Here is a 23,876-nt window from a genome sequence, read left to right on the forward strand (position 1 = left end):
TTAGTGATTTAACACTTTAGCTACTTTCCTTTAACATAAATTGTAAAAAAAAAACACACACAAAAAAAAAAACACTCACATCAATTACTGTACTGTACTGAATATATTTTTTTATCGATCAATATGTGAATCCGTTGATTTGATCCGATGCTTTGTTTGGTCACATGCTTTTTCTTCTCAGCAGTGATTTGTTAGTCATGGTGGAGAAAACAAGTCTGACCACCAGATGTCACCAATGTGCATTGTGTTAAAAGGTTTGAGTAATGAAACGTTTTTTTTTAATACAATTTGATGAGAGCCTCAAATGCTTCAGAAAGCCTTGGTTTCCCATCACTACTAGAGCATAGATAAACTGCAGACACAGGCAAGCAAACAGGAACACACCATAGAAAAAAGAAAACAGCAAATACATGAAGGAAAGGAGCAGAATATAAAGGGAGCAGAGCACATGAGGCACAGTTGAACATAATCAAGCAAATGAGGACTTGACAAGGACTAAACACTGGGGTGTGGTAATGGGAAACATGGAGGCGGGATGAGAGGAGCACATGGTCAACACAAACAAAGACAGAGCCATGTGCTCAGACACAAGACAAACAAGAACACATTAAAGGGTAACTAGACCCCTGGCCGGAGCCTGACTCCACCCACTGGCAATATTTGAAAAATGCTGGAAAAGTGGGCAGAGCCTAGCGGAGGAGGGGCGTGCACCTGAGGCGCATCTCTCTGTAGGCAAGGGCGTGGTTAGCAACTTCCAATAGGAAAATTCAACTGCAGTAGCCGCCTTTCAACCTGAAAAGGGCAGCACTCAGATGTTTTTACACCATATATTGTAGAATTAAAAACACTTTTAAATTTACTCGAACATATGAACAGCATTCATGAAGCTCCATTCTTACAGATCATTAACTAAAAAAAAGTTGTTTTAGTGTTTAGTTACCCTTTAAAGATTGACAAAACAGACAAGACTGTCATAATTATTCTGTCACAAAAGACTGACTTAATTATTAGGCCTTAATTCATGTCATGCTGTGTTTTAGCATTTGCAAATAAGACCAGAAGATCCATGATTTTGGTATTGAGTAAGCTTGTGTGAAAGGAAAATGTAAGTATTTTAGAAATCAGCCTGGTTTCATAGTTACAGTTTTTCTCAATCGATTTGACATTTGTCCAAATGAATGTAGTTGCTCTCAAAACAATTAACACAGCAAACTAAACACACTCTTATGTTGGCAAAACATTCACTGCATAATGAAGCACTGCATTTTATTCTAGTAATGCATTTATCAAAAATAAATTCTAACATCAAAACTACAAAAATGTTCTCTGTTGATTTAATAATAAATTCAGCTATAGATACACAAATACATGCATGAAAATACATGTTTTTTCGTTTTCTTTAGTCGTGTTCTTCTAAGTTTTTTTAATGATGAGTTTAGTTTTATAACAATGAGTTTTCGTACAAAAAACAAAATAAATAAGTACATAAATAAATAAATGTACGGCAATCATTGAATCAATTAACTTTATAGATCTTGCCTCTCATTTACATCTGGTCAAATAATTTAATCAACACATATTTTTACAAGTCATGGATCGTGGGAAAAAAGGTGTGAATGCTGGATACATCCTTGCGCCTCAACTTCTCCACAAGCCTGTTCCATCATTTGAAGAAGACTTACTAGGTTGTAAGGGTAATACTTTCTATCTCCAAGAGGAGAATATGCTGGGAGGAACATCATCCTGAAGTGTGGATGATGCTCAAACCACTGTTGCAGCAGCAGTGCTGAAATTGGAAATGTTCCCAAACTACACAATTTTACTCAATTTGCTCCTGATCACCCTGTGGAAAGTGGGAAACTCATTGAGGGAGTTTAAAAAATTGGAAAGTCACAACACATGCAGCCTCAATACAGCGTTGTGTGCCACAACACCAGTGGACTGCAACACTTGTTGTTCAGGGACATTGACTGTGGCACAATGTTTATATTGGGCTGAACTTTCTGTCCAGCCTCTCTCAAGGAAAGACCATCATTTATTTATTTATTACATTGTCAATTAGTTGCTCTGATTTCATTTAAACACTATCCTTTTACCTCTCCTCCCTCATCTTACACCTTGCTCTTCACTTCCCCTCTGTCCATGTCTTCGTATAGTTTCTTCTCTTGCTCTTTCATGTTGAAATATTCGCTCACTCTTAAGGTTTATGTCAGCTTACACAGAGTCACTGAGGAGTCAGGCAGAAGAATAAACCCTGCATATAAGGGGCCTTTGAATTTAGTGTGGTTCGTGTGTAGGTGTCTGCATCTGTTATTACAAATTTTGTAATATGATAGACTTCCAAGTTCAAAGTCCACATAAACTCCAACTCTTTTGGACTGAAGAATCACTGGGAATGCACAAGTGATTTCAATATTCTACCAGAGTTTTAATTTGCCATTCAGATAGAGGAGAGCAGGGAAAGTGTTATTAAATCCCATTATACTCTCTTTTCTATCTGAGGTCTTATGAGCCACAGCCACACCAACTCCACCCTCACACTCCACCTCAAAATAACAGCGACCATTCAGAGCCTCTGTCCATATGGCCTGGGGATACAGTTTGAATCTTTCAGGATGCTCAGGATATTTCTGCTCCTCTGTAGTTTCCGATAATCTCGGTTTTCCTTTGGAGAGTTTCAGACGTCGATGTACTGTGTTTGAATCCACTGTGAGCTGTCAGGCATCTGCAGAAAACAGGGGATTTGTTGTCATTTGTTAGTGGTTACCAGTTTTGAGAGAGAAATCAGAAGTGAGGCGTTGAGGCATAGTGTGCGCTGTGTAAACATGGTGGTTATTGTACTTCTAGACTAAATGTGAACATCCATTTACTCAGAGCCGGATTATCCATAAGGGCACTTGGGCCAGTGCCCAGTGGCACCAACCATTCACAACCACTAGGGGGGCATCGCATGACACAAGATTTAAAAATAGTTTTCGTAAATTGTTATATTAACTTGAAATTCTTGAAAGACCATACATAACTCGTTTATGAACACTAATTTAACAATAATAATAATAAATTATAAATAAATAAAGATTATATGACCACTATCACTCCCCCCTCCCCAATCTGTCAGAGTTGAGTAGGTCCACAAGTACGCGCAATTGCGCAAATGTGTCATTTTTTTAACGGCTACAGAAAATGAGTGGTTTTTCACTCAATTGAGTGGTTTTGCAAAAAGAAAGTTAAAGAAAGACAACGACGCTAGACATTTAGCCACAATTCAAAATGTTCCAAGGATCTAAAAAAAATTTGTGAGAACATCACTAGTTTTTTGTGAGAAAATCACAGGAATTGCGATCACTAGCAGCGCTGAGTCTGACGAAGCCGGAGCTAACTGTGGAGACGGTAACAATAAAATGGACTTTGGGGATGTAGTTGACACCTTTGCTTGCGCACCTTTGTTCCCCATTAAATAATGTTTTTTTTTTCACTATATGTTCATATTTTATACAATTATTGTGCACTTGTGATTTTTCTAAATTGTACTGCTGAGTTACCCACTAATCTAGTTTATAATAGAAGTTTTGTCATAGATTATGATCATGTTTTTTTTTTTTGATTTGTTGTTTTCCTTTATAATTAAGTTGTCTGTAGTAAGTAGATTGTGTTTAAAGCTACAGTAGGGAGTTTTGAGAAAATGTTGACTTAGCCTGAAAATTTGAACAAGCACAACTTACAGGTCCAACCCCCTTGCTCTCTGCTACGCTACAGCCCTCCCTCCACAGCTCCTCCCCCACAGCGGAGCCTGCCGTGAACGCGCAGGCTAGTAAGCAGGACCACCGATGACAGCGGATTATAAACAGTTATGGAACATTCACTAATAGGGACGAAACATCAACAATATGCTTTACATTGACTATGGCCTGCCCATACTTTGACTACAAACTTGGTCCTCAAATCATTATGTATTTTGCAATACATGTAACTTTATAACGTTGCACTCTTTCTATAAGTTATAAATAGCTAGTAAGAAAACGTTAAATGATTAGTTCACTTTTAAAAAAACTTTTGCTGATAATTTACTCACCCCCATTTCATCTAAGATGTCCATGTCTTTCTTTCTTCAGTCGAAAAGAAATTAAGGTTTTTGATGAAAACATTCCAGGCTTTTTCTCCATATCATGGACTTCAATAGGACACAAACGTTTCAAGGATCAAATGACAGTTTCAGTGCAGCTTCAAAGGGCTTTAAACGATACCAGACGATGAATAAGGGTCTTATCTAGCGAAACGATCAGTCATTTCAAAAATAAATAAAAAACTTTAAGTTGTATAAGCACAAATGCTCACCTTGCTCTGTTCTGTGATGCACGTTCGTAATCCTGTTCGAACTCGTTCATCCAAATGAACGAATCTTTTTTCGAGTCATTTAGTTCGTTGAATGAACGAAATGACTCCAAAAAAGACTCGTTCAAAATTAACAAATCTTTTTTCGAGTCATTTCGTTTGTTGAATGAACGAAATGACTCGAAAAAAGATTTGCTCATTTGGATGAACGAGTTCAAACAGGAGAGACACGAACGACGGTACGCGCTCGCGCTGTGAAAGAGACGGGTGTGATCACCGTGTACACGAGCGTGATTGACACTGCTAAGACATTCCTCCTGGCTCTGATTGGTTGTTTCTGAACGGAAGCGGTGTATTTCTGCAAATGGCAATAGGACCACAGGGAGGAGCCAGAGGAGCTTGATTTTTTCACAGATTGTCTGTCTCATTATTTACTTTCAGGACACAACGACAGTTTTAACAAACATTTGTTTACAAAAGTTACCTACTCGAGCTTTAACACACAAAATAGTGATTATCAGTTCAACACACAGAGTTATAGAAATTCGACTTTATTTTTTTAAAACTACAATGTTAAAATTATTTGCTCACGCTACGGAGGCCATAATATTTTTGACTCATGGCGGAAGTTAAGTTTCTCCAGCTCTCCCCAGGTTGGCAAAAAATTGCATCTCAAAATGCATCAGTTTGATGCTTTAAAATATGGAATATTTAAAATTTTCTTATATAGTGCTCACTGCTCATATGCCTACATGTATGTAGTTGGACAAGTTAGTAAATTACATTTGAGAATTCACCTTGATTATGTCTAAAGGGGGGGGGGCTTTTGAGGTATAGTGCCCAGGGGCACCACACTGTCTTAATACGGCCCTGCATTTACTCATCTCCCTTGGAAAAAAAAAAGATTCAGTATTCCTCAGTATTCCAAAAAACAAAAAAAAACAATAGTTTAGGACTTGATTTTATTAAGCATTTGTTTATTGGATTGTTAAAATTCAGTGCTGGATAGTGGAATGGAGGCAGATCCAAATGTGACTGGCTTAACTGCATTGTGGCCTTACATATGTCATTAACATTAAGTGTGTCATATACTGTAACACCGGAAGAGCAAGTTATGACATTTTGATTAAATATTAAAAAGTAAAAAAATAAAATAAAATAAAAAACGACGAGATGAATCTGTCACAATCAATCCAGTAACAAGATGCATTAAATATATAGATTTTGATTTCATGCTGAATTTGAAGTGGAAATAAAGCAGGCAGTCAAGTTAACATTAATTAGTAAATGGATTTGCGGATGATAAAAAACATTAAAAAAAAATGTTTTGTAACAGCCTGTGTAGCAAAGGTGCTGCCATCTTGCAATACTACAACCTGTGACGTCACAGGGTTGGTTGTCTTGCCTAAGATCAACAGATGCAATGGTAGAGAGACAGACAGTGGAGGACAGATCGCAAAAGAAAAAGACTGAGACAGTGAAAGACGGAAACTGGAAAGACACAGGGCACCATCCGACAAAAGGGAGGGCAATCTGCATTGCTCGTATAAATGAGTTTTCCATTGTTAAAGTAAATTATAAAAAGTCCAGTTTACCAAACAGGACTATATGTTGTATAATACCCAAATGTTATCCCTATTCCTGTAATCTTTTTTATCCTTTTGTATTCAGTGCAATAAAGTTTTTAACCAACTTTTCTTTCATTGATGGAGTTCTGACTTATTTTTGTTCACCTATTTTTATCAGCCCGAAAGTTCCTTGCAAATAGCCCCTGAACCCTCATTAGTCAACTAATTTGTGACAGATATTATGAGTTTATCTATTACTAGTAATTATTACAGCAACTAAGGAGAAAAATCAACCAGAATTCGAACAACGACTATAAAATCTTTATTAATCCAATGGAGCCAACCAACCCCATGACATCACAGGCTGAAGTACTGCAAGATGGTGGAACTCTTGCTACAGAAGCTATAACAAAACATTGTTATTTCTTTTAAATGGTTACATTTATCGTGTTTGTTTTATAATTTTTGATTAGAGTGGAAATCCATTCAGTAATTTATGGTAATTCGACTGACTGATGCATTTTCACTTTAAAACAAGGCATTAAATGTTCTTTATTTTGAACATTATCTCTATACTTTAAATACCTTATTTTTAAGTATCTATTGATTTTTAGTTGTTTTATGATTTCCGCAGCCAATAAACAAAACACACTCTGGATGTCACAAATCATTGTAAACCTTTTTTTTTTTTTTTAGCCCTTACTGTATTTAACATTGTCTAGATCATGTTTTCTTTGAGCTTATGTACTTTTGTTCATTTGTGTTCATGTTCACATCTGACACTACCTTTGACACCAACAACAAAAGGTTTTGTGCTCCATTTTAAGAAATATTTGACTCCGGGCCATTGAATTATTAGAAAAACAATGCACACCTGAGGTGGTAATGCGGCCATGATGCAAAGCAGTGTTGAGTGCGCATTATTTTTCAATTATTCAACGGCCTGGAGTATTAGGCTATATGTAATGTTATAGCCCGATATTACGGCGCTACTGCAGCACGCATCACCGCAGATGAGCAGGGAACAGACTGAATCTGATTTTTCATCAAGCCAACGTTCATCAAGCCAAACCAAATGATCTTACCAGTGCTGTTGCGGCGCTCTCTCCTATTGCGTTCTTTGATTTTGAAAATTAACTGATTATCAATAAAATGCAGCTCATATCTTTTGCTTTTGGCGATGTGCCCTCCATTAAATCTGCATAAAGCGCGGGAATTGAAGATCGGATTTATATATATTTTGCGAAAACAAATTTGTGACCAGGTGTAAATTGAATCGTTTTGATAAATCAGATAGCTATCTGATCAGTAAAAACGTACAAAGTTAAGCTTGTATGAATTACCCAAGTGTGTGTGTCTCTCAACAGTGTTCGGCAGTAGCGTCTCTACTTGTAGAGAAACTGTACATTTATCTGCTTCAAGAACAGCGCCGTTATTACCTCGCTAGTGAGAAATGTAATGTAGCTTTTAAGTTGTTAAACTATTTTACTGATAAAATCATCAGAGCAGTGCTGACAACACTGTGCGAGTATCTGTCTGTATGTTGCGTTTGATAGGGAGAGAGACCGGGAGAAAGAGATTATGTGCTTTTCCATATTAATAAATAATAAATACATAATAAACACATTTTTGTGGCAAAAAAACATGGAAATAACTACTTTAGCTATGTGTTTTCCTGAAAATAATTGCACATTTTAGAACATTCGTCAATCAATCAGAATCAAGCATTCAACAGCCCCATAGTATAAATGTTGATTATGTCTTTCAAAATAGAATTAACAGTTAAATTTTGTGTATTTGCATACGATACCTACATTTTCTCAGACCTGGATTCATTCGACACTCTCCTCCTTTCTCAACACTGGGGGAATATAAAAACACTGAGTTTTAAAATATAATCAACGGTTAAAAGAGCAGCATTTGAAATAAAGAGGCTTGTAGTATTCTAGAATCTTATCCATGAAGGCAATGAGCAGTAAAAGTATGATCATAGTGTCATGCCATAACGTCCTCTTAATCAAGATTCGAACATGTAGTGTATTAGATAATAGCTAAATAAGGACATACTTTAATTTCTGCAGTGTACAGGTTGGATCATCTTTTTTATCAGAGAGCAGTTTCACCCCTAAGTCTCCAGTGTGGTTGTAGCTCAGATCCAGTTCTATCAGATGTCAACCATTTGAGTTGAGCGCTGTAGCCAGTGAACTGCAGCCCACCTCTGTGATCATACACCCCGCCAGACTGCAGGTAATGTTGCAAAAAAAGAGCATCTGATTTAAAAATGATTAGCCTATTTTTTTTAAACAGACTCCAAAATTAACCCAAGATTATGACAAATCTCTGTCAAATGTATTTTACACACATTCTCAGACTTGTGAGAATAAACAATAACTATATGCTTTACATTTTCATGAAGACACTTTAATGGCATTTGCCTGTGCAAAACTCGCTGTCATGATGCTAGGGTGTTGTAAGTGGTTGCCAGGATGTTTTGAGTGGGTTTTATTCAATTGCTGTGTGGTTGCTTGAGTTGTCTGGATGATTGCTTCAGGTTGCTTGAGTGTTCTGGGCAATTTCTATGTGTTTGCAGTCATGCAAAAAGAGTCCACCCTTAAGTCAAAGTGATATTCAGGTCTCTAGATTTGACTTAGCTAACTCCTTCAATGTAAGGTCTGTGTGGTCTTTGCCTGTTTAGTTGTCAGTCAGGTCATTAAGAAACAGCATACCTCTTAACAAGATGTATCATTCATGTTCACAGCACAACGTTTAATGCTTCAGTTTTTTTTTCAGCTCCCTCACCCAAACGATAAACCATAATAATAGTATGGCCTGCAAGGAGGACCACTAATAAAATAACCGTTGGTGACCTTTGGTTCAAATTTTATATCACAGTGATTATGTCATTATAGTTGTGCTTACCCCAGTTTCTCTAATATGCACTGTGGATCCTGTAGTCCTATTGAGAGCTGATTTACTCCTGAATCCCCCAGATCATTGTTTTTCAGCTCCAACTCCTTTAGGTCTGAGTAAGATGATTTCAGAACTGATGCTAGATGTCCACAGCTTGCCTTTGTGAGACCACATTGGTTTAACCTGTAGAAAGAGGTCAATTACATCACATACCAAATTAGCTAATGACAAATCTAAACACTCTCACAAATAACAAATATACTTACTTGAGTGTCTGAAGTTTACAATTTTGAATAATAAGTCCAGCGCAGAGTTGTTTTACTCCCTGATTACTTATCGTATTGCAGCTCAGATTCAGTTCTCTCAGAAATGAATGTGTTGATTCGAGTGCTGAGGCTAGATTTGTTGAATGCTGATGGGAAATTACAGCCAGCCAGCCTGACACCAACACAAACACCAACAAAACTCTATGGACCTGCAGTCCAATTTGCACACATTTATATATATTATTTTCAAAACTATTAAACGGTTTAAAACCTAACATAATACAAAACTTAATAAGACATAAATTTGTTACATAATACAGTACCATATTGAAATATATTCTGAATCTAAAATATGAAATACTATTTAAAAAACTTTAATACTCAACTAATATTCTAATATTACTTCTATTAATTCTAAAGGGAACAATCAAAATAAAGTGTAACTAAAAATTGAAATACTGTCAAAAAAATTAGATGTAGCTGAACACTTACACAGATGTTAGACTTTCAATTCCATAACCATCTATACAACAGGGGTCAACTTAAGAATACTATTGAACTGTAATTTAAACATGGATCATGTTACATATATTGCAGTGAATTCTCATCAGTAGAGAGCTTTCATTCTTGTTTTGTAAATACATTCATACATGAACTTTGAACTCGGCACAGCAGTTAATTTCATATTCAAATAGCATTAAAACACTTATATGTCCATATGGACATATACGTGATTTAATGCAATTTGAATGTGAAATTAACTGCTGTGCCGAGTTGAAAGTTCATTATGAGAACTGAAAAGAGTTTTGAAAAAGTGACCTAAGAATTGAGAAATGTGTCCTAACAACTGTGAAAAAAAAATTAAGTCCAAGAAATTCTGAGAATTCTGGATGTATTTTGAAGTGATTTACAATCACAACATCTCATATCAAATAATCAACAGATATTCATAGTCTTAATAATGAAGTGGATTTAACCAGGTTTTGTTTCTAATGATGTATTAATGTTACTTTTGATGTGTATTTTTTGGTGTATGAGATGTTATTAAGGGCAATAACAGTGTTAAGTCATTTAGCCTGGCTTCCAGAGAATACAAATCAAATTGTTTTGCAATGGATAATTATATGACACCACTCACCAGTCTGCTATTCAGACAAGAACAGGGTTTCTAAGAGAGATACCTCATACATATTGACTACTTAGACTACTTATTTCAGTTTAAGTAATTGACAAAGTGGACTTTCTAGCCCAGAAAAGAGGATGGTCACTCCAGACTTGTTTAGTTCATTGTTGCTCAGATCCAGCTCTCTCAAGGGTGAGTTTACTGACTGTAAAGCTGAGGCGATTCTTCCATTGGACTCAGATGATAGATTACAACAATCCAGTCTGTAAACAAGAGTACATTTTACATCTTATTCATTTTTTACTTAGTTAGTGAAGTTCATTCATATTGTCACTGTGTGCATTTGTATGTGACAATGGAACAAAACAGTTCTAACAAAATTAGGTTAAGTAATTAAAGACTAATTTCACTTGGGTGGAAAACCTTTAAATTATATTTTAAATATTTGGAGGTGTAGCAGTGTACATATTATAAACGATTTGAGTTTGAATACAAAATGAATAATCAATAAAAACAGACCTGGCCATTTTGTAGATTTTGAGTACTGGTAGAAGTCTTATCTTGTTTTCTGTTGATGTGTTGAACTTCTTCATGTCAAACTCATCTAATACATTCCCAGAATTCAACAACACATAAGCCAGTGCTGACCATTTCTCTGGTTCCAGCTAACTACCCGCGAGTGTTCCTGATTTCAGGGCAGTCTGAATTTCTTTAACAAGAGTGTTGTCATTTAGCTCATTTAAACAATTTAAACATTTGAACAGATTGATGATTCTCTCTGGTGATTGTTCCTGTTTGATCCTCTCTGTGATGTAACACACTGTCATGTTTTCATCGACACAGGGTTTACATGAACTTCCTTTGGTGAGAAGGTCTTCCAGGAGATTGCAGTTAGGGTCAACAGAAAGACCCAAAAGGAAGCGAAGGAAATGGTCAAGATGTCCATTTTCGCTCTTCAAAGCTTTGTCCACCGCACTCTGATGTACATCAGAAAGATTTCTGGGTTTGTCTTTTTCAAGAACATTTTTCCCATCATTCACACATGCAAAGTGAGCATATATAGCTGCCAGATACTCTTGGTAGCTCACGTGTACAAAGCTATAGACCTTCTCCCTGTACAATCCCAGCTTTTCTCTGAAAATCTCTGTGAACACCGAGTACTCTGAGGCTTTACTCGCATCAATGTCACCTTTTTTTAGATCCTCTTCTTGGAAAATAAAATTGTGCTTCTCCATTTGCTGGAAAGCAAGTTTTCCCAGTTTCAGAATCAATGTTTTGTTAAATTCAGAAAGTTTATTTGGGTTATTGACATCAGCTCCATTGAACTTCTTATGCTTGAGACTGATCTGAATGAGCAGGAAGTGAGTGAACATCTCAGTTAGAGTTCTGGGTTTTTTATCAGAGTTTCCATCACTCATCATATTTTCTAGCACAGTGGCAGAAATCCAGCAGAAGATGGGCATGTGGCACATGATGTAGAGGCTCTTACATGTTTTGATGTGTGCTATGATTTCACTTGCCAGCTTCTGATCACTGATTTTCTTCCTGAAGTATGCTTCCTTTTGATGGTCATTGAACCCACGAATCTCAGTGACCTGGTGGACACACTCAGGAGGGATCCTATTTGCTGTTGAAGGTCTTGTAGTTATCTAGAGGAGAGCAGAGGGAAGCAAATTACCCTTGATGAGGTTTGTAAGGAGCACATCAAAAGGAACTTTCTTATATATATCAGAGCAATAGTCATTCTTATGGAAATCAAGAGGATACTGACAGACTTTTAAACCATCTAAAATAAAAAGCAATTTCAGTTTTAAAAAGATTTTCTTCTTTCACCTCAGGAGCATACTGTTGCACCAGCTGTAGAATAGTACAGTCCCCCTTTTCCTGGAAGAGGTCACGAAATGGTAGATGGATGATAACGCTGATATCTTGGTTTGATTTTCCATCCGCCCAGTCTAGAATGAACTTCTGCACCGACACATGCTTTCCAATGCCAGCTATGCCCATCGTCAGGACTGTTCTGATTTGTTTTCTTTGTCCTGGCAGTGTCTTGAAGATGTCATTACATGCAAATGAAGTTCCTTGTGTGTTTCTGCTTTGTGAAATCACTTCAATCCTCAGCACCTCATGTTCATTATTTATCTCTCCACTTCCACCATCTGTCATGTAAAGATCTGTGTAGATATCCTTCAAAAGACATTGTTTACCTTGAGGAGAATTTCCTTCGTCTATGTGTTGACATTTGTTCTTAAGCTTTGCTTTATTGGCATCTGTGATTTTTTGAAGTGGATTAGCTAGACAAAAGTAAGAGATGCTTAGATGAAATGAAAAAAAAAATCTAAATTTAAACTTCAATAAAATAATAGTCCTACCTTTTGCCACGAAGTGACATACATTCCTCAGTGCTGCCTCTCCTCCAAAGCTCTCCACCATTTTCTTAGCAGCATCAGAGGGACTGAGCTTCTCTGGCTGATTCCTCAAGCATTCTGGGTAATCCTTAGATAGTTCTCTTTTGAAGGTTTTGAAGAATTCTGTTCCCATGTTCCCCATAATTTCATAAAGTATGGTTTGACTCCCTGGCACATTCGATTTCTGTGGTAAAATAAAAGAGTAATCAAAATAAAAATGTTTATCAATCATAAATTATATAAATATTTGTTTTAAAATTAAATTGTCTATTGAATAACTGAAAATATATTTCAATGGAAGACTAACCACAATGTAAAATTTACTGTGGCCATGGTACTCTTGCCCCATACAGATGCTACAGATGTGCATGTTATCTGTCTTACAGTACACCACTGCAGCTCCGTAATGCTGCTGACAGACTCTTTTAGCAGGTCTGTACTCCACCTGGTCTTGGGTCTCTTCCACAGACAACCTCCTGCTGGAATATTCAACAATCAGTTAACTTAAATTAATATTTAATATTAATTAATAACTAATATTCTGTCTATTTTGGATTATCTAGGCATTTTATAACAATTTCAGCATAGTTCTCATTTCCATGCTAACTTCTTTGTAAATGTTTAATTAGACAAAACCTTTTTATATTTTTCTGAGCTCCACTGCTGAAGTTCAGTGGTAGAGGGAGTGATCTGCCACTCATATGTGACAGACTATGTTGGTGAGTCTAATTCCTCCTGTTTGGTGCTACGAGTAAAACACAGAACGTTTACCAAAGGTAAACAAGTATGTTCATCTTTACACATATCTTTATATACATATATATATATATATATATATATATATATATATATATATATATATATATATATATATGGTCTTTCAGGTGTATATATATATATATTTTTTTTTGTCCCCCAAGTTAACTAAACTTTTCATTAGATCAAACCTTTCTGTATTTCTCTGTGCTTCATCACTGAAGTTCAGTGGTAGAGGGATTGATTTCTCACTCTTCAGAGACAGATGTGATGTTGGTGAGTCTGATCTCTCTTGTTTGGTTCTACGAGTAAAACACAGAACGTTTGTCACAGCTAAACAAGTATGTTTATCTTTACACATGAAAGACAGTTTATACTTTTCCTCTTTTTATTTTATATTTACTGTATGGTATGTTTATCTTTACACATGAAAGACAGTTTATGCTTTTCCTCTTTCATGTTACCTTTACTGTCAATGTTACATTAGATCAAACCTTTCTGTATTTCTCTGTGCTTCATCACTGAAGTTCAGTGGTAGAGGAATTGATATGTCACTCTTCAGAGACAGATGTGGTGTCGGTGAGTCTAATTTCTACTGTTTGGTTCTAAGTAGGGGAAAACACTGTGGACTGAATAATTGTCACAAATAAACTACCAATTTTTTTTCTATTTCTCAATAAAATTTAATAAATAATAAATTGTATCTCCATGCCCTTTAAACATATAATGGTAACACTTTACTTAAAGCCTTTATGTACACATATAATGCATTATAAAATAATTTTTAATGCATTCCATGGTTTCATTAATAATTTTAACCACAATTATAATCACGTACAATACTTATCTATTCATTGTTACACCTTTCGAAAGTATATAGCACTTAAACACATGATAAACAACCAATTTCACAAGGAATATGCAAATAATATGATGCCTTTTAACTATGGTTACAATTATTTATTAAATATATACTGACATAATGACTACCTTTATAATGCATTATACATAAATGCTTTAAGTAAAATGTTACCCAAATAATTTGCCCTGTATAAGCTAAGGGTCACATGTACTTGTGTCTGCTTGTAAGTGTAATATTAAAGCAATAGTGCTATATGTAGCTATACTGTAAAATATATGGACAGTAAAAACTATACTGTCCATCAGAGGAACCACAGGTGTAAAGAATCACATTAACTAGCAACATCATCCACTTACCACAAACAAACACTTACAAACACAATACTGACTGTGTTGTTTACTCTATTGTTTTGGCATTTCAAACTTCTTTTAGTAAGATGTTTTGCTTGAATAAATTGTACATCCATCCATCCATTTACCAGTCACAGTTATGCAGGAGCCAATCCCAGCGTCTCAGGTCAAAGACAGAGAAACACTCTGAATGACCAGGCCATCCCAGGACCAACACACAGACATACTGTACACTGGGGGGTACACAACCATGACGGTTCGGTACGCACCTCGATTTAGAAGTCACGGTTCTGGACAGCAGGGGGGAGAAAACGTCTCAGGTTACGTATGTAACCCTGGTTCCCTGAAAGGGAACGAGACGCTGCGTTGAGACGCGGTGGGAACGCTCTGCGTGATTGCGTCATGACGCACGTGTATAATCAGTCCAATGGAAGAGCGAAACGTCATAGGCGGGTGACGTCATAGACCAGGAAGCTATAAAGCACACCAGAAAACAGACCGCTACAGCTTCTGAAAAAGCCTGAAGCAAGTCGATCAGGGCATGCAGAAAGTATGGCAGGAGAACGCAGCGTCTCGTTCCCTCTCAGGGAACCAGGGTTACATACGTAACCTGAGACGTTCCCTTTCAATGGAACTTGAGCTGCGTTGAGACGCGTTGGGAACCCTATACCCACTACGCCATAATGAGAAATGCCCGTTCTGTGTGAAGTCCTTGCGCACACTAAGAAGCAAGCAGCCTAGCCCCGGGAGTGGAGAGTTCTAGGTCATAAAATCTGACAAATGTATGTGGTGAGGACCAGCCTGCCGCATTACAAATGTCCTGAAGGGAAACAGCCGAAATTAAAGCCTAGAGGCAGCCATACTCCTTGTAGAATGGGCCTGAACAGCCATAGGTGAAGGCTGTCCGGCCGCTTCATAAGCAAGTGAGATAGCCTCAACTACTCACTTGCTCATTATCTGTTTAGATGCAGGGCAACCTATCTTAAGTTACACGAAGCAGACAAATAATTGTTCTGATATACGCCACTGAGCAGCTCTGTGGACATACGCATCCAAAGCCCAGACAGGGCATAACAGATTAAGTTTTGTTAGGCCTGGAGCACAAATGACCCGCACATTTAGTATGGAACTAAGAAATACAACCCGGCCTGGGGTGAAGAAATACTACCACCAAACCAGGTGCAAATCCAAGTGTGTGCAGGCCTCAGCCTCATGTACCACGGAGAAGACAAAATTAAGGATCTCTCCTCATAGATAACCCAGCAAAGAAACATTCATTACAGAAATCAAGTACTGTACCAACAGGGCAGAAACAAGATTCAGAAGGCGTTCTCTGCACCAGGCAGAGAACAGTTTCCATGTCAATGCATATTTAGTCTTCTCGTGGAAGGAGCTCTGGACTGGAGTATGGTCTCCACGACCTCGGTCGAGAGACCTGAATCTATTAGCTGGGCCCCCTCAGAGGCTGAGCCCACAGTATCCATAACTCCAGAGCTCCCAGGAGCAAAGATATCGGGAATGCGTACATGTGTAGCGTCAACCACACCTAATACATAACGTCCAGTCCACGCGGAGCTGGATGCGTGAGGGAGAACCACAAAGGTTAATGCAATGTACAAACGATGCGAAAGGTCGACTTGAGTTGACCGAAGTTCTCTCTAAGAAGCTCCACCACCTCGGGGTGAAGTCTCAATTCCCCGGGCCACAGCCCCTGCCTCAACAGGATATCTGCTCTGATATACGAGACCATCAGTGTGTTGTCCGGACCCTTCGCCGAGCGACCACTCATGATTGCCCCCGACTTGTGAGGGAAGCATCTGTCGAAAGCATTATGTGTCGACAAGAATCCCTCAACACTGGGCCTGGGCGAGGAACCAAGGTTCTTCCACATGACCGAGGCACGAAGGCATAGCCACGTGACCTTGATCATGCGAAAACGGATTTCCCCTCGGAGAAGACCCCTTGGTCCTGAGCCACTACTGCAGGGGTCTCATGTACAGAAGGCCAAAAGTAACTACGTTGGACACAACTGCCATGAGCCCCAACCAAAGACTTTTCACAGAGCGGCCACTCATGACCGCCCCCCATCCTGTGAGGGAAGCATCCGTCGATAGCGTGACGCGTCGACAAGAAGCCCCCAGTACTGGGCCCTGGGCGAGGAACCAAGGTTTGTTCCACATGACAGAGGCACGAAGGCATAGCCGTGTGACCTTGATCATGCGAAAACGGATTTCCCCTCGGAGAAAACCCCTTGGTCCCGAGCCACCACTGCAGGGGGCTCATGTACAGAAGGCCAAAAGTAACTACGTTGGTCGCAACTACCATAAGCCCCAACAGTCTCAGAGACTGTTTTGCAGTGAATGACTGACCTAGTTTACATTCTTTACGGCTGAGAATCGCAGAAATACGTGCAGGAGACAGATGTGCTTGCATATTGTTGAATCCCATATTACACCTAGAAAAGTGGTCCTCTGAGCTGGGAGGAGTACACTTTTTGGTGTTGAGCCGCAACCCCAACCTCCTTATGTGGGACAGAACGACATCTCAATGTTGAACTGCCAAAAGCTCGGACTGAGCTAAAATCAACCAATCGTCGATATAATTTAATACGCGAAAGCCCTGGAATCTCAGAGGAGCCAGAGCTGCATCCACACATATTGTAAAGGTGCGGGGTGATAACCTAGGCCGAATGGAAGAACCCGAAGAAGAACCTCCTGTGATGAGGATGGATAGATAAGTAAGCGTCCTTTAAGTCTATTGTGACAAACCAGTCCTCGGACTGAGTCTGTGACACAATCAAATTTAGCGTAAGCATACTTTGAACTTGAGATTCTGAAACCTGCTGTTTAACCCCCTGGAGTCGGCTATCGCGCGGGCACGATAGTCTTGCTTTTTTCTTATCAGTGCAAAAGAAACTCAAATTACTCTGTTAATTTTGATCTTACATATTAAGTGTTGTACATCATTAGATCCTGATAAGTGTCTATTTTTTTTTGTGGATACTCACAATAAAAACAAAGTGTTGTGCTTTTCGGCAAATAAAGAAAAATAAGCATGATGCGCGTTTTGCTTTTACTCTGTGAGTGAAGTCCATTCTGAAACGCGTCCGAAAATTAACTGTAACTTAGGCCTGGGACACACTGGCTGCGTGGCGTAAGCGTCTCAGCTGCGTGGCATGTCCGTTTTTATTTCGGCTCCCATGTTAACAGGTTAGAGCTTGCACACTACCTGCGTGACACGCGCGTCTCAGGCGCGGCATGAGCCACACGGAAAACGCGTGCATGCTAGAAATAGAACCGACGCCTATTTTTCACGCGACACGCAAGCGTGTTGGAAGCGTTGGCTGCGTGGCGTAAGTGTGGCATTTCTGTTGCGTGTCAGCTGCGTGGCGGCTGCGTCGCGTTTTCTGTGTCTTTGCACATCAGAAGCGTGTCTGACGCGACACTAATGACACGCATCACCCTTGTGGGAGAGATATGGGAGAGAGTTGTGCAAGTATACTATACTTCGTGTTAAGCATAAATATAAAGCCTACTGATAAAGACTCTGTCAGCACAGCAGTATTGACAGCAAAATAGACTACAGAATATGTCGTTCTGTATTGACAGGTGCAATATTTGAAAATTGATAATTAGGCCTATTTATTTATTTATTTTTAAATTAGGTCTATATGTATATCTAAATTTTAAAAAATGTAATTTATTAATATGTATTCATGTACAAAATAACATAAACATCTTTTCCTATTCTATTTTGGCTGGAAACGCTTCCAACACGCTTGCGTGTCGCGTGAAAAATATGTCATGCCGGTAAATCAAAGATCAGGAAGCAAAAGCGAGTACTCAATATTTATTAGGAACACAGATAGTAGACTGATGACACGTGCGTGGAAGGATGGCGCAGGGACTTCGATGGTCGTGGGTGAAACAGGAACGGTTGAGGTGAGATGAAGATGACGACGAAATCCACACCAAGACAAACGATAATCCAACCCAACGATAATCCACGGAGAAACACGAACACTGCACGAGCAGGAAGACAGGACTGGAACACCGACACGGAGACATCAAACAACGATCTGACAAGGAGTACAAAAACTGGTGAGTATTGAGCCGGGACAGGCGGATTAATGTGAGAATGAAAAACGGGCTTGATTTTGGACACATGGAAGACGGGATGAACCCTGCTGTACGCTGGAGGTAAATTGAGGCGGACTGCCACCGGACTAATAATCTTGGTGACAGTGAACGGGCCAATGAATTTGGGAGCAAGCTTATTGGAGACGGAGCGGAGAGGAGAGAAATGTTTCTAGTAGAAAGCCACACTTTTTGACCGACGATATATACGGGAGGCCTTGACCGGTGGCGATCGGCCTTGGCCTTGGTGCGCGCCCCCACCTGGAGTAGAGTCTCGCGGGCTCTAGTCCAGGTACGGTGGCACCTCTGGACAAAGGCGTGGGCAGAGGGGACCGCGACCTCGAATTCCAGGCTGGGAAAAATAGGTGGCTGGTAACCTAAACTACACTTAAACGGAGAAAGGCCCGTGGCCGACACCCGTAATGTATTATGGCTGTACTCTACCATAGAAAGTTGTTGGCTCCATGAAGAAGGATTCTTGGAGACCAAACATCGCAACACTCTCTCCAGATCTTGGTTGGCCCTATCAGTTTGGCCATTGCTCTGGGGATGAAACCCTGAGGACAGACTAACCGTTGCACCCAGTAATTTACAAAACTCTCTCCAAAATTTGGACACAAACTGGGGTCCCCTGTCGGAGACCACGTCCATCGGAAGGCCATGTAAGTGAAAGACGTGGTCTATGACGGCCAACGCTGTCTCCTTAGCTGAGGGTAATTTGGGTAAGGGAATAAAGTGGGCCGCCTTCGAGAACCGGTCCACCACGGTCAAAACGACTGTGTTGCCCTGAGAGGGCGGGAGGGCGGTAATAAAATCTAGAGCGATGTGGGACCAGGGTCTCGAAGGGACTGGCAGCGGTTGGAGAAGCCCATCTGGAGGTCGATTGGAAGTCTTACCAGTGGCACAAACTGAGCAAGCCAAAACAAAACTGTGAATGTCACGAGCCATAAGTGGCCACCAAAATCGTTGCTTGACCAAAAAACTGGTTCGGTTAACTCCTGGATGGCAAGCCACGTTGGAGCAATGACCCCACTGAATAACGTCGGACCGTAATCCCTCTGGCACAAATAAACGATTCGGTGGGCAACCGGGCGGAGGCGTTACCCCTTCTAAGGCCGTCTCGACCTTCGATTCGACCTCCCATGTGAGTGTGGAAACAAATAAGGTTTCGGGTAAAATGCACTCGGGAGTAGACGGGCGTTCAGAGTGATCAAAAATACGATATAAGGCATCGGGTTTGATGTTCTTGGAACCCGGGCGGTAAGAGAGAGTAAAATCAAAACGACCGAAAAAAAGTGCCCATCGAGCCTGCCTAGAGTTCAACCTTTTGGCAGTTCTGATATATTCTAGATTCTTATGATAAGTCCAGACGATAAAAGGTACCCCCGACCCTTCTAACCAGTGACGCCACTCCTCCAACGCTACTTTGATTGCCAACAACTCTCTGTTACCGATGTCGTAATTACGTTCGGCTGGGGATAAACGATGAGACAAAAACGCGCAGGGATGCATCTTGTCGTCTGTAGAAGAGCGTTGGGATATTACTGCCCCTACCCCCACCTCTGACACATCAACCTCCACCACGAACTGACGTGAAGGATCAGGGGCAATAAGGATGGGGAATGAAACAAAGCGGCCTTTCAGTTTGGCAAACACAGCTTCAGCTGTGTCTGACCACCTGAACGTAGTTCTGGGGGAGTTCAAGGCAGTCAGAGGCGCGGCTAGTTCGCTGAAGTTGCGAATAAAACGCCGGTAGAAATTGGCGAACCCCAGAAACCTCTGTAGGGCCTTATGGGAATCTGGGCTTGGCCACTCCACCACAGCCTTAACCTTTTCAGGATCCATACGCATTCCTTCAGACGAGATGATGTGCCCTAGAAAAGGAACAGACTGTGCATGAAAATCGCATTTCTCCACCTTGACAAAAAGCCCATTCTCTAGCAACCTCTGAAGTACTCGTCTGACGTGCTGCACATGTTCCTGGAGAGACGAAGAAAAAATCAATATGTCGTCCAGGTAGACATAAATGAACTGATCTATAATGTCTCGCAGCACATCATTAACGAGTGCTTGGAAGACCGCAGGGGAGTTGGACAGCCCGAACGGCATGACCAAATATTCAAAGTGCCCCGTGGGGGTGTTAACCTCAGTCTTCTACTCATCCCCCTCCCTAATGCGAACCAAATGGTATGCGTTACGTAAGTCCAATTTCGTGAAGATGGAGGCTCCCTGTAACCTCCCGAAGGCTGAAGACATCAACGGCAAAGGATAAGTATTCTTTACCGTGATGCTGTTCAACCCCCGGTAATCGATACAAGGTCGCAGAGAACCGTCCTTCTTCCCCACAAAAAAGAACCCCGCCCCCGCTGGAGAAGAGGAAGGGCGAATGAACTTGGTTGCTAGAGAATCAGAAATATATTTCTCCATGGCCTCCCTCTCAGAAACAGAAAGCGAGTATAACTTGCCTTTAGGCGGAGACTTACCTGGCAGTAACTCTATAGCACAGTCATAGGGACGATGAGGAAGGAGAGAAGCAGCACGAGACTTACTAAACACTTCCTTCAGGTCCTGGTACTCTATGGGTACATTAGACAAATCCGCTGCCTCCTCCTGAAACATAGAAACAGGTACAGACGGACAAGCAGACACAAGACAAGACTTATGACATTCCTTGCTCCACTCCAGCACAGCTCTTTGATGCCAGTCTATTCGGGGGTTGTGATGGATGAGCCAGGGGTATCCAAGAACAATGGATGCGAGGGGTGAATCCAGTATGTAAAAAAAAGTAGTCTCAGAATGGTTGCCTGATGTGATGAGGGTGATGTCTTCAGTGGTGAAAGAAATGGTGGGAAGTTCTTGACCGCTAAGTGCGTGCACTGCTATCTTGTGAGTGAGGGGTTTGAGGGGAATCTGAAGCTTGAGTGCGAATGATCTGTCCATGAAATTACCTTCGGCCCCGGAATCCAAGAGTGCTCTACAGTCGTGCTGGTGGATGGACCATCTTAGTCTTACCGGGAGGAGGGTGGATGTGGATGAGGTCTTCTCGGCGGAGATCCCACCCGATAGTAGCCTCATACTTACTATCGGGCTTGACCTTTTACCGGGCAGTTGTAAGCGAAGTGTCCCGTCCCACCGCAGTAGAGGCAAAGGCCCTGGGATCTCCGGCTCTCCCTCTCCTCCCGGGAAAGCCGAGCTCGCCCCACCTGCATGGGTTCGTGATCGTGGACGGGGCTGACCATGTCCCTGCCGTTGGACCTTGGACTCTCGGCTACCTCCGGTGTGCAGGTGGACGCCACTCGTTGCTCGACCCGTGAGAGTCGAGCGTCCACCCGCAGTGCCAACTCGATGAGTCCATTCAGAGATGTAGGGAGGTCCAGGGCGTAGATCTCCCTCTGGACGTGGTCAGCCAACCCATGCAGGAACATGTCCCACTGCGCCTCCTCGTTCCATCGACATTCGGCCGTCAGGGTCCGGAACTCGATGGAATAGTCCGAGACCGACCTCTCTCCCTGATGCAGGTCGGCCAAAACCCTGGCAGCCTCTCTCCCCGCGACGGCACGATCAAAGACTCGTCTTATTTCGGCGGAGAGTGTCTGGAACGAGGCGCAGCATGGGTCTTGGGTCTTGGACCAGTGGGTCTTGGACCATGGGTCTTGGACCAGTGTGACACGAATGCTACTTTGGCTTGTTCAGTCTGGAAAGTTCTGGGTTGTAAAGCGAAGTGCATTGAACATCTAGTCAGAAAGGCTCTGCAAAACTTCGACTCACCGGAGTAGGCTTCCGGGACTGGTAGGCGTGGCTCTGACTGGGGAGGGACCTCTGAAGGTCTGAGGGGAACGGCTGGTGTGGGTGGCGCAGTGGGAGCTCGCAGAAGTTGGATTTGCTGGGTGAGCTCGGACACCTGCGCCACCACAGATTGTACCGCACGACCCGTGTCATTTAAATTTCTTTCCTGGGAATCCATCCTTCGTATGCTGTGATGTATGAAATCCTCCAACGCCGTCGATGAAACACTCGCTGTTTCCTTAGTCAGGTCAGATCGTTCTGTCATGCCGGTAAATCAAAGATCAGGAAGCAAAAGCGAGTACTCAATATTTATTAGGAACACAGATAGTAGACTGATGACACGGGCGTGGAAGGATGGCACAGGGACTTCGATGGTCGTGGGTGAAACAGGACCGGTGGAAATCTCGAAATTCACACCAAGACAAACGATAATCCAACCCAACGATAATCCACGGAGAAACACGAACACGGGACGAGCAGGAAGACAGGACTGGAACACCGACACGGAGACATCAAACAACGATCTGACAAGGAGTACAAAAACTGGTGAGTATTTATGAGGTGAGGAAATGGGCTGCAGCTGGTGATGATAATGATGATCAGCTGGAGCGGATCAGGTAATGACATAACACTCACGCCCACTACACACGTGCATTCAAACAACAACATAAACACAAGACGAGAAGGAACCAGAGAATGAGTATACCGTGACAAAATAGGCGTTGGTTTTATTTCTAGCATGCACGCGTTTTCCGTGCGGCTCATGCCGCGCTTGAGACGCGCGTGTCACGCAGGCAGTATGCAAGCTCTAACCTGTTAACATGGGAGCCGAAATAAAAACGGACACGCCACGCAGCTGAGATGCTAACGCCACGCAGCCAGTGTGTCCCAGGCCTAAAACACATCGTGTTTAGTAAGTATCTTACTACAGCTGTGTACACAGCATATCCTTTCACTGTGAGGAATAATACTATCTAATAACCCTGGAAAATGTATCAAAAGTGCTGGTAATTTCATTTAGAGGAGCAACGGATCCAGCTGATGTAGTAAGTCATTTATTCTTAAGTGCTTTGTTCTAATCACGATATTGAATAGTGTCTGACTGTAAACCGCAAAAAGACTGTTTAAATATGAATTGCGTGTCTGTGTGTAGGCTAAATGATGAATGAACGGCACAGGCCGCGCTTTGTTTACTACAGTTATACAGCGCGTGTCGGTGCCGTTCATTCACTCTCGCACCTACATTAGTAAACGTTATGTTTACATGAACACATCCAAACAATATTGCTATAGCCTACTAAGATGAGTAAAAATTGACTGAAATATGTTGAAATAAAATGTCTGTATAAGCAACAAACTGCAAATTCACATGTATATGC

General features: G+C 41.0%; 1 protein-coding gene across 1 annotated transcript; it reads right to left on the reverse strand.

The window, feature by feature from the left end:
* Positions 1 to 2,175: 2,175 nt before the first annotated feature.
* On the reverse strand, positions 2,176 to 22,762 carry LOC143714352 (NACHT, LRR and PYD domains-containing protein 3). Its single transcript, XM_077205474.1, is given in 17 exon segments — positions 2,176 to 2,725; positions 7,715 to 7,761; positions 7,968 to 8,141; positions 8,820 to 8,993; positions 9,077 to 9,220; positions 9,222 to 9,252; positions 10,293 to 10,462; positions 10,719 to 12,013; positions 12,015 to 12,493; positions 12,572 to 12,791; positions 12,915 to 13,083; positions 13,555 to 13,665; positions 13,858 to 13,948; positions 21,261 to 21,321; positions 21,915 to 22,101; positions 22,144 to 22,363; positions 22,480 to 22,762. Coding segments are annotated over 17 exon segments (4,377 nt in total). The 3' UTR covers positions 2,176 to 2,204.
* Positions 22,763 to 23,876: the final 1,114 nt, after the last annotated feature.

The sequence above is a fragment of the Siphateles boraxobius genome, unplaced genomic scaffold (genome assembly GCF_051911475.1).
Source record: "Siphateles boraxobius isolate OS27281-9 unplaced genomic scaffold, OSU_SipBor_1 12, whole genome shotgun sequence".
Classification (NCBI taxonomy): Eukaryota; Metazoa; Chordata; class Actinopteri; order Cypriniformes; family Leuciscidae; genus Siphateles; species Siphateles boraxobius.